This window comes from Gopherus flavomarginatus, chromosome 2 (genome assembly GCF_025201925.1).
Source record: "Gopherus flavomarginatus isolate rGopFla2 chromosome 2, rGopFla2.mat.asm, whole genome shotgun sequence".
In the NCBI taxonomy this organism is placed as follows: domain Eukaryota; kingdom Metazoa; phylum Chordata; order Testudines; family Testudinidae; genus Gopherus; species Gopherus flavomarginatus.
The window spans coordinates 119,482,466-119,494,708 of record NC_066618.1 but is presented as its reverse complement, the minus strand read 5'-3'; the positions used below and the strand labels follow the sequence as shown (position 1 = coordinate 119,494,708).

The 12,243-nt window shown below is 44.2% G+C and overlaps 1 protein-coding gene across 1 annotated transcript in view; it reads left to right on the top strand.

Moving 5' to 3' along the window:
- ERP44 (endoplasmic reticulum protein 44) overlaps positions 1-12,243 on the top strand; it is a 119,934-nt gene that overhangs the window by 29,504 nt on the left and 78,187 nt on the right. The window contains exon 3 of the mRNA XM_050938242.1: positions 10,113-10,152. Coding sequence (XP_050794199.1) covers positions 10,113-10,152 — 40 coding nt within the window. The remainder of the gene's footprint in view (positions 1-10,112; positions 10,153-12,243) is intronic.

Genomic DNA, 12,243 nt, shown 5'->3' with positions numbered 1-12,243 from the left:
ACAAGCTGCAGAATACTCCAATCTTGCACTTTCACCAGCATTCACACAAGAACGGACGCACCCAGCTGCAGTTACATGCAGGCTCTCCGACCACCAGCTTCCCAACCTAGGACCCAGAGTAGTACCGTCCTTCCCTGGTCAAATCTGGCCAGTATACAGGTTTAATACCCAGTCTGTCTTTCCCTTAATGTGAAGAGGACCCCGCACAGCTTGTGGTAACCAAGCTGAGATTTCCCCTAGATGCCTTAGTCCAGGGGTCGGCAACCTTTCAGAAGTGGTGTGCCGAGTCTTCATTGATTCACTCTAATTTAAGGTTTCACGTGCCAGTAATACATTTTAACGTTTTTAGAAGGGCTCTTTCTATAAATCTATAATATATAACTAAACTATTGTTGTATGTAAAGTAAATAAGATTTTTAAAATGTTTAAGAAGCTTCATTTAAAATTAAATTAAAATGCAGAGCCCCCTGGACTGGTGGCCAGGACCCAGGCAGTGTGAGTGCTACTGAAAACCAGCTCACGTGCCACCTTTGGCACCTGTGCCATAGGTTGCCTACCCCTGCGTTAGTCAAATGCACGCTAGTTTGGGTTAAAATATAAAGTAAGTTTATCTATAAAAAGATAGATTTTCAGTGATTATAAATGATAGCAAACAGATCAAAGCAGATTACCTATTAAATAAACAAAATCGCAAAATGAGCTTAACGTACTAGATAGGTTGGATATGAATTAGCAAATTCTCACCCTGAGTGATAAACAGGCTGGCAGATTCTTGAGCCACAAGCCTTTGCTTTGCAGCTTAGATTTCCCGGGTTTTCATCTGCAGGCTAGAAATCCCTTTAGCCTGGGACCATCACTTCCTCCAGTTCAGTCTCTGTTCCTCAGGTGTTTCCAGGTGTGTTGTTGTAGGGAGAGTGAGATACCATCATGATGTCATTTCCCCCATGTTATCTTCTTCCCACTTGCTGGAAAGCTCTTCTGCTGTGACCTGGGTCAAACAGTTCCCGTTGTGTAGTGCTGTCTCTGAGAGGTTTTGATTGTACACAGTTCCTGGGGTAATCCTTGTGCTTGTGTGCATTTCCTCAATAAGCCATTAACATTGTTAGACGTTTTTACTGTTGTACCTGAAAGGCTACTTGTGGGTGTTTTCAACTTCACAGCATGTTTCATATACATAGCCGAACTTCATAGCTTCACGTACAATGATAGCACATGCAATCCAATGAGGTATTAATGTCTAGCAGATCAAGACTTTTAGAATGATACCTCACAATGCATACTTTTTGCAAAACATATCCTAATTATATGACAGTGGTGAATAAGAGTGTGCCAGGGTGTCACAGGAAGATTTTATATAACAACAATCTGTCAATCAAATGTTTGAGAGAGATCATCAAGCAGCTGAAACCTGCAAAAGATCCTAGTAGTCTTCCTTGGATAAATTATGCTTTTATTCTTGTAAGTGGTACCCAGACACCACAGTTATTCACCCAATTGAAATACACAGACAAAAATTGACAAATCAGTTATTGCTGTCTTACTGTGTTTGCTTTATGCAGTCAGATGTATGTTCCTTGCCTGAACATTCTTCATCTAGGACCTAATAGATACCCAATTTGCGTAAGGGTAAACTTTTGACTGTCCTTTGCCTGACTAAATTTTTCTGTGCACTTCAAATAGGTAAAGTAAAGTGGCTTTTTACTACCAGAAATTAGAACTGTAAAATAAAAAGGTTGTATAGTACTGCAGGCTTGTTTTGTATAGTTACCGTATGATTGTGAATTGGCCACTCTAGTTGTAAATTTCTTAAGTGGTAATCTGACAATGGAAATGGTGGAAGCCCTTTTCTAAAGACATTCGTCATTTTTTCCTGATATACATTTTAAATAGTCAGTTTCTTAATTTCATCCTACTACCCTTTTCAATAAGTGCTTCATGATTCTTTGGGCCACTTTAAATTCCTACGTCTTCTGTGAATGTTCTTTAGCCTATTGAACACCACATAGACACACTCCTCAAAGGTAATTAGAGAAAATCTTAAATATGGCCAAACCTCACACTTACCTCTTCAGTACCCCATGGACGTTTTGTTTCCATCCACCCTCTTCAATTCATACTCCCGGGAGAATTCTGCACCAAAAAGTTTAAAATTCTACACACAATATTTAAAATACTTCATATTTTATTTGTCAACAAAACAAAATATCACATCAGTTTCAATTATTTTGGTGATTTATTTAAAAATAACAGTCAGTAAATATGTCTGTAACAATACAGACAACAAAAAAAGGGTTCTCTTAGGAGCAGAGAATTAAAGAAACACCTATGACAACCCTGTTCCTGTTTCTCTGTTATGCTTTTGTTGGGCACTTCTTGGGGGAAAGCTCCACCTGTCCAATCTCAGACACCCGGTCTCCCTGCCCCGCAGAGCCCATCTGTGGAGCATCCTCCCAGCCCAGGCACCTGTACCCCCTAGCCCTGCCACAGAGCCCAGCTGCGGGGTGCCCCACCAGCCCAGACACCAGCATCCCCACTCCCCCCCACTCCCCTTTCACAGAGCCAGAAAGAGAAACAGCCAGATGTTGGATCCTGATCTTGTACGCAGTTTTCTACACACCACTTCCTTCCTTCAGGACATGCTGGGAACTGCAGCTGCCTGGAATCCTCTAGCTCCCCTTCCCCCTGACAGTGTCCTGTACTTGCAAGTTGGAGAGCTGGGCTCTGCTGGATCCAGCCACCCCTAGTGGTGGCCAGCAACTGTGCAGCACCAATTCTGCAGGAGAAAATGAAATTCTGTGAACATTAATTCTGCACAAATTCTATATTGCACAGTAGTGCAGAATTCCCCCAGGAGTACATTCAATACCTTGTATTTTATCATTTTTTGTTTTTAATCTATCAGCCTGTTTCAGTCTGGATTTGAATCCAAGCCAATTTTTATTAATTTTGAGAGTAAGATTTCAAGAAAACACTATTTAAATGCTTTTCTGAAATCCATTTTGTGTTCTGTTTATGTAGTAACTCTGACCTGAAGAAGAGCTCTGCGTGGCTTGAAAAGTTGTATCTCTCACCAACGGAAGTTGGTCCAATAAAAGAGATTACCTCATCCACCTTGTCTCATGTAGTAACTTTGTAATTATGTCTGAAACCAATCTGGTTTGTCTCACGCGGTTTTTTTTTCTTGGTAACTAGTGCTGCTTGTTGACTATAGTGCTATTGTGCTTAAATGGTTTTTGCCCTCAGTATTTTTTCTATTATTTTTCTAAAGGTAAAAATCTTATTTTCCAGATGGTAGTTACCAAGATCACACTAATTTTATTAATTATGAGCCTATTTTTGCAGGCCCTCTCCGAAGCAGAATTATAAGAAGAAATAAAGCGGCACAGCCCTGCTCACATTTACAGAGTACAGTATAGCAGATCACTGCAGAAAAGATCAAGCCACAGATCTATGTTGATTTCTCTAGTTGTGCACATGTATAACCAAAAATAGGAAATTATCCTTTCCCTAAGGAGGAAGACCAGCTGTCCAAATCAGCATTAGAGAATCAAATTATATAATATAATTAAACAAAGCACTGAAGACAGATTCTTTTAGGCAGAGTATCGAGTGCTGTGACACTATACTTAGGAGGACCTCTACAGAGCCATAGAAAAGTTACAACTACGTCTTGTCACCACCTTCTGCTGTAGGTTGCCATGCCCTTATGTTCAGGTTATTGTTCTTGGCTTCTGCTGCAGTTGCCACGCCTCACTGCCAACTCCATTCCAGCCCTCCCCCTCCAGCCGCCCTAAGTAGCTGGCAATGAAGTGATGAGAGCGGCAAGTAGCCAAGATGTGGAAGGAAAAGTAAACAATAAAGGGGCCTCTTTTCCCACCATTTCTTCCTTTCTAGCCCTCCTAGCCTCCATATTATAAGACCAGGAGTTTCTTCAGCATGCACCAGTCCAAATGAAATCTGGTATAACTACTGATGGTAATAGCTCTCTTCCCCGGTAGTCAGGGTCTTAGCATTTTGAACTGGGGAAGATTTTTAAATCACAGTGCCCTCCTTAATATATAGGTCCTAACAAAGGTGCCAAGTCCAGACAAGCATCACCTCAGCCCTTTCCTTTGGTCATGAAAAATTTCAGATGGCATCACACCAACTCAACACCAGCGCAAAAACAAAACTGTCACTAGTACCTTAAGTCCCTCCACATGCATTCACAAGCAGTACTAATGTTGGTGACAGTATTGCTAGTATGATCTCTCTCAACCTAAAACTCCCATGGCCTAAGTGCTTCTGTCTGAAAAAGATAGGAGGCTACATATGTTTCATAGGACTTTGGTCCTTCAAATGCATTATTGATGCAGATTATTTACCAGCTGTCTTAGTGATACAATGGGAAATTATGGAAAACTGAAACTGAGTCACCAGAAATGTCAATTTACAATTCTGGCTCCTCCCAGACACTGTGTAAAGGAATATAGATCATGTGGCAAATTGGAGCAGTCCCTGAAGTACAACAGGAGATATGAGTACAACAGGAGAAGTACAACAGGAGAACTGTAGCTGCCCTCAGTTCCATCAGAGTGATCTGCATGATTCCCAACTAGCCCTATCTAAAGTTGGATGGACACACACATGCGTGCACACACAGATGGTTTGATACCAGATTTTTTCAGTTTGAGAGTATGCTTGAGCCACTCATCTCCAAATCATCTCCTCATGTTCAGGTGCAATACTGCAGTGATTCTAATGCTCCCTTTAGCTGTTCTGGCTCCACAATGATCTGTTGTTTTATGTGGCCTAGCCCTCCAGCCAGGTCACTGCTCAGTCCATTCCCCTTCTGGGGTTAAGAGAAAAGGCCAGAAAATAGGAAACTCACAATCTCATGGTCTTCAAGACTGTCTCCCAGCCTCTGTCTGGAACTTTGTCATTCTTGGCTTCTTTTATTCTTAACACCTATGTACCATCTCTTGGTTCCAGCCCAGAGACCCTTGCTTAGGTGGCTAAGTACTGTTCCTTAAATCCCACCACCATTTTCCCTTGGTTGTTCCTACCTTTACCTTGCATATCAGCATCTTCACAAAATCTGCAGACTCTGCTATACTTGCCTTGACTTTGTGATTCCTTGAGGCTCCTCCTGGGGCCAGCTACAAAGGCGCTTCCTCAAAGCTGCTCTCAGCTCCTCTCTGCAGCAGCTGAACTGTATTGCTAACAGCCTCTCTACTATTTGCCTTAAGACAGTCAGTACCCCTCTCCTTTAAACAGGAGTTTCACCTCAACCCTCTCAGGAATTAGGATTATATCTCACACAGCTCTCTGGTTCGGAGTAGTCAGTATTTCCCTCCGTCTAACAGAAGTTCCCCCTCAGCTCTCTTTCTTGGTGAGGTTGTATCCTAGGCCCCTTGCTTTCAGCATACTCAGTGTTTCCCTCCTTCATTCAGGAGTCTTTTCCCCATCCCACACCTCTCTCTGGGAGCTGGATTTATAGTTTAAGACAGCTGCAAGGCTTATGTGAGCTTCCTTCAGCTGAACATCCTTTCCAGTTAGTCCCCTAGCTTGGAGGATTTAACAGGCAGCCTTTCTTGCTGATGTATGTCCCTATTCTGAGGAAGGAGACAGCCTTTATGCTGGTCCCCTTCTCCCAGTTGGTCCCCGATTTGGTTAGGAAAGAAGGGAGCCTCGCCCTGCTCATTCGGCCAGTTGTTTGGTCCCAGGCCCTCAAAGAAACAGTGCCTGTCTTTTTCCCAGTCACTACTTATTCCTGGGACCACTTCCTCTCTATCTGCCTTTAAGTTCTTGTATATCTGTGCTGGATCTTCCAGATCCTTAAAGACTGCCAGGTGATGGTGTGAGCTGACCATTAGGCCCTACTGCCCTGAAGGGCAGCCTACCCCATCACAGAAGCAAATGGCCACCTACAGCTTTGGTTAAAATGAGGTCATTGGACACTGTCCAGAGAAGGTACTCTGTGGAGCTATGCAAGATTAGGGCTACTGGACTGTGGTCGTACAAATAATAATCACCACCACCACAGGAACAACTTTGTTCAATTCCTAGTCTCAAGCAACCCATGCAAATGCCAGGACATGAATGAAACCATCCATCATTGACTTTAGGTCAAAGCAATACAGCCTGCTCCAAATTGTATTTGTTTACTCAGAGCACTGGGAACAAACAGCAGGACTCCATCTAAACAAGTTATTGAGAGAGCCTTAACTTCACGTTTCCATTTTACTATCACACAGACAATTCTTTGTTTTTGCTTATGGATGTCAGCTCTTTTCCTTTCCTGATTTCAGTCACTGCCATTTGATCTGACAAATATTCCAAGGGTATCTTCCTGGATTATGGTGGTATTAAATACTGTCTTTCAGGAAAAAAAGGAAATTCACTTCTCTCTTCCTGGAGAACTTTCTTAATCAAGGAACTATACACAGAGAGAGCTTGACACAATTGCACAGTGTGATACGTTTTCTGTAGCACCTTGGGTACATGATGCACACAGACACATGGTGCCAGGGAACTCAGTCACAGATTTGGGATGGTGATGAATACTGTCATGTACATGCTCTCATCTCAGAACAATGTTAACAGAATATGAAAATAGCCATAACAGAAAACCAGTGGTGTGTCAGAAACTAAATCCAATTCTGATTGAAGCCTTTTGAGAATGCTAATCTCATACACAGGCATGCTTCAATGAAACAGAGTTCTCATGATGAGACCTATCCAGTAATTCTGCTGTCTCCTATATATTTTACCCAATCATATATGTTGGCAGAGTTCAAGGTCCCATTGTATATTCTCCATCCTTTCAACTGATGAGTGCAGAGACTCAGGTCCAACCATTAGCAAACCAGGCAGACCTATCCTTAGGTCAGATGCCAGTTGGAGATAATGGAGGGGCTCATTCAGGTCCCAGTTCAATCCAAGGAGAGCACAGCATACACTAGCTAGAACTCATGGTGTCTTGGAGCAGTGTTCCTTCCATAGATAAGATTTGTTCCATTTCTGATAGTCAAAGTGTCTGGTGTACTTTATGTAAACTAGGAATAACACAGTCATTCTTACCCCAGAGAAAATTAGCTTCTCCTGTCTTGGGTGAAACAAAGTTTTCTATCTCCATGTGCACTGTCTACTAAAGGGAAGATGAACAGCAAGATTTACGTGGCAAAAGTCAGATTAAGCAAAGTGAAACCTGCACCTAGAAATGTCCTCACCCATTATAAATCATTTTGATGGGGGTGATGATTGACCTCTTTGCCTCTAGAAACGGCAGTAAAGTGCACTCTGGTCTCTCTCTGTGTCAGGACCCAGCATATGAGGTGGTGAATGACCTCTTGCAAAGCTAGGCAATGTCTCTGCTATATGTCTTCCCACCTCTTCCACTGCTCCCAAGGACAGTACAAAGGACAAGAAGGAGAGATCATAACTCTCTTTCTTTCTGGCTTAAGAGGCTATGGCTTTTAGGTCTGATTAATCTAGCATTGGACTTTCCAGTGTCTCTGTCTCGGAAAAGAGGTCTGCTGTTGCAAAATTCAGTCCTCTATCTGGGACCTGACAGGTTCAAAGTGGATGTGATTATCACTATCTTGGATCCAAAAAGTCAATAAATAGAATTTACTGTACTGACTTGTGCAAAGTCCATAGTTCAACTGCTATGTTAAACAAGTGAACCATAGCCTTGAGTTCCTCCAGGAAGGCTTTCTTGTGCATATATGAGTGTGTGAGCAAAAAGATTATCTCTGTAGTATGATGTTAATGGCAGGTTCAAAAAAAGGAAGTTTTGTACAAATTCCAACATTAAATACTTCCTTAGAGTAGCAATTCTCATTCCAGCCCTATGAGGAACTGGGCAGGATGTGAAGGGGAAGAGGAAGCTGGGATTGACTGACAAAGGAGACTGGAAATAGGAGAGGTGTAGGAGATTCAGAGGAGAGATTGGGAGCCAGTCACAGGTCGGTTCACAGAGACAGGATGGGGATCTGGGAATGGGAGAACTGCGACTGGCTGGGCAAGGGGACTTGGCCTGAGAATTTGTGTGTGGTGTGGGGAGAAACAGTGGGAGCTGAGGAGAGGACATTGGAAGTGAGAGACACTGGAAGTGGGGAGGGGCAGACTGGTACTCAGGGGAGTCTAGGACTTCCTGGGTAAAAAGACTCGGATGAGGAGCCATTGGTGGGAAGAGACAGAACTGGGCCAGTGACAGACTGGAGGGGACAGGACCGAAGGGGTAAAGCTTGAGCAGAACATATAAAATTATGTGGGCCCCCTAGAGTACACACTCTTGCAGACCTGGAATGGGGATTCCTGAGTGTCTTCGTTCTGCTGTTGGCAAGTATTTGTGAAACCCACTGGCAAAGTATTTCATCCCCCTCTAATATTAGTTCACACAGAGGATGACAACGTACTATTACTATCATGTATTCCATCAGCTCCAGGAACAGAGGTCTGTGTGGTGGATCAAAAAGCATTAACCCTGCTGCTGAACCATGTGAATGTCAATATGATGCCACATGATGGATTTTGTTTTTTCTTCAGTTTGTTTTTTTAAAAACCTAGAAGATTACACATACAGCTATATTGAATAAACATTTTGGTTGCAAAGCTGAGCACCCAGGAAATTCCAGAATAAAGGTTGCCTGTGCAACTTTAATTTCACTCCCCGGAACATATGCATTATGATAGTCTAGAATTAAATTAATATTTTTTTAATACAGCACCCTACCTCTTTCAGTGCACAGGAGGGACCATGCTCTGGGAATGAATCAGGTTTGTGTATTGAGGCTTTTGTCTGTAGGGCCCATGCCTCCTTGTTACAGAAGTTGAACGGTGTGTACTGAATGAAAATGGGATTGCAGGAAGAGAAAGGACGATAACATGGTTAAGAGAGTTGAATGCTGCCCTGCACAACTGGATTCTATCCCTGCCTCAGCCACAGAGTTCTTATGTTATGCTGGGGAAATCACTTAAACCACATATTTCACAGGTGATTGCTAATCATGTGTTTCTTTTTTCTGAGTGCCTGACTTGAGACCTTGGGGTCTCATTTGCAATCTCGTTTGTGGAAGAGATGAGCACACTGTGTTGCAACTGAAGTCAATGGGAGCTGTGCTTTGGACATATAAAGTTCTATGTAATGCTAAGTACCACAGAAAATAAAATCATAGGCATCTCAAACTGGGCACCCAAAATCTGTGGTTACTTTTGACCTTAATCTCGCTGTACTCCTTTTCGATCTGTAAAATGAAGATTTCTCCCCTTCTCTTCACAGCGGAGTTTTGGAGTTCATAAACGTTAACTACTTTAAGACTTGGATACCATAGCGATAAGCATAACAGAAAAGCTCATTAGAAAATTAATAATTCTGACTTTAGGCCATAATTTAAATGTTGTGCAGTAAATAAGGCCTAGGGCCATACATCGAACAATGAGGAGAAAATAAAATATTGAACGGCTGCTCATTAAGTGAGCATCATCCATTCTGTACACTAAATGAGATGGGGACTTGTAGAAAAAATATATGTTCATGTATAGAAGATTGTTTCGTAATGCACACACAGAATGGGACCAAATTAAGGTTTCATAGACAACCTTAATTCCGGCATTTCCTAAACTTTTTGAATGCTCAACATTGCAACCTAAATGTTAAATGTTCTTTTCATTTTGCGTGTGTATGTGTGCCCATTTGTGTGTAATTTAACATCCCTCATAAGTACCATATCCTTTGGTTTGGAGCAACTTGATAGAGGTCTAGAAACTTCTCACTTTTGTCTGTCACAGATGCTAAATGTTATTGATTTGTTGTTTAATTTTTTGTATTGAATGCAAAGAACTTAACTCTAATTGTCTAAATTTAGCTTGACATTGTAAATACACTTGACATAATGGCACCCCTTCCCTTTCTCTTCCCATATAGACTGTACCCATTCATAGCCGTATTTTAGTTGACTCCTCCCATTCACTAAATTTGTAACAGCAACTGGATTGTCATCTCCATAACCTGGAAATTCTTGTTCTTGTTCCTTGTGTATGCTCTGGCCCAGATAATCTCTGATTTAAATGTTGCAACTAATGTTTGCATCAGAACATGACACTGTTTTATGTTTTTTTTTTTCCAGACAATGCTGATGTTGCTTTAGTTAATTTTTATGCTGATTGGTAAGTGTCAAAAGCTTTTCTACTTCATGTTAAAATCTCTGCGTGTTGGAAATTGTCCTGTTCTATCGTAACACATCTTATCATTCTAATCAAAGATACAATACTTGTCATTTTTCAAACCAATTCTCACTGTTTTTCGTATAAAAATACTTTACATGTATGCAGTATAGTGTGCTTCATCAGGACATCTGCCAGGGAAAAAAACTTGGTTTAATGATAGTGAATGGCAGTAAATATTTAATCAATATTGCCATAACTTCTACAAAAAGCTGTTCTCTGAGGGGGGAAAATCCTCTTAAGTTTTTGAGCTCCTTTCTAATGAATGATAGTCTAAAACAGGGGTCGGCAACTTATGGCACGCGTGCCAATTTTTAATGGCACACTGCTGCCTGCCAGGGTCCAGGCCGCCAGCGCTGCTCAGCCCACTGCCAAACCCAGGCCTGCAGCGGGCTGAGTGGGGCCGGAGGCTAGGACCCCGGCAGGTAGCTGTGTGCCATTAAAAATCCTACCCAGCCCGCTGTTCTCCACCTCTCCTGCCGGCATTTGCACATGCTTTCTTGACCTCTGTCACTTCTGGCGGGAGGTTGTGTTTCCGGGTTAGCATGTCCATACCGCTACCTGGTGTCCGCGAAGTCTAAGTAGCCCCACTAGCAGAGGCAGGAAAAGGGACCTGGCCCCACAGGAGTTGCAGCGCCCGCGAGGCCTGTAAGTGGGGAAGAGTCCTGGGTCCTAGCTGTGCTGTCCGCCCGCCCCCAGCACGGCTGGCCCCACTCCCTGGACTCAGGCAGGCTGCCCTGGGGTTGGAGCCCTGGTGCCGGGATGAGTTCGGCTCTGTAATGGGGCAGGCCACAGCCCAAACCCGAGCCCAGGGGCTGCTGCTCGCTGCCTGCTGGACCCTGGGAACAGCTGGGTTGTGCCTCTTTCCCCACCCTAGGTCACTGGACCTTGCTCCCCTCCAGCAGTGAGGGCAGAACCCAGGAGTCCAGAGCCCTACTCTCTGTCTGCCCCCCCACACCACCACCTCGAACAACTAGAGACCAGCTGAAAACCTAGGAATCCAGAGTCCTCGCTCCCAGTACTCCTCCCCCAAGCATCAGACACCAGCCCCTTCCTGGACTCCAGGAATCCCAACTCCTACCCCGCTCCTCACCCCCTCCCCAACCCTCTGCCCTGATCCCTGCACCCCCCCTCACACATGCCCAGCCCCCTGCCCTGACCCCTGCACCCCCTCACACACACACCCAGCCCCCTGCCCTGATCCCTGCACCCCCTCACACACACACTCAGCCCTGTCTTCAGCACCCTCACACATACCCAGCTCCCCCACCCCATGCTCTGACTCCTGCGCTCTCCTCACATGCCCCCAGCCCTCTGCCATGACTCCTGCACCCCTATACATCCCAGCCCCCTCCACACTCTATGCCCTGACTCTTGGACCCCTCACATCACCACCCCTCACCCTGAGCACCAAACGGGAGCTACTGCACCTCCCCCCCCCACACACATTCCCACCTGCACCCCTTGCACCAAATGCGAGCTGCCCAGATAAGCGCTCCACACCCAAACCTCCTATAATAATATAATAATTGGAGATATACCTATCTCCTACAGCTGGAAGGGACCTTGAAAGGTCATCGAGTCCAGCTGCCTGTCTTCACTAGCAGGACCAAGTACTGATTTTTGCCCCAGATCCCTAAGTGGCCCCCTCAAGGATTGAACTCACAACCCTGGATTTAGCAGGCCAATGCTCAAACCACTGAGCTAGCCCTCCTGCCCCAACCCTGAGCTCCCTCCCTCCCTCATTCTAGCTCTGGTCAGACTCTACACCTGAACCCCATAGCCCTGTGTTCAGTGCACTCCCACCCTCAGCTCAGTGCAGAGAGAGAGGAAGAGAATGGGCTTGAACCAGGGAGAAGGTAGGGCTGGATGCTCAGCCCAGTGCTGGTCTAGGGTCCTGGCTGCCGGCCCTACTCAGCCCGCGGAACTGCAGGCTGACAGCGGACTGAGTGGGCCAATGGCTTAAGATCAGCATTTTAATTTAATTTTAAATGAAGCTTCTTAAACATTTTGAAAACCTTGTTTACTTTACAT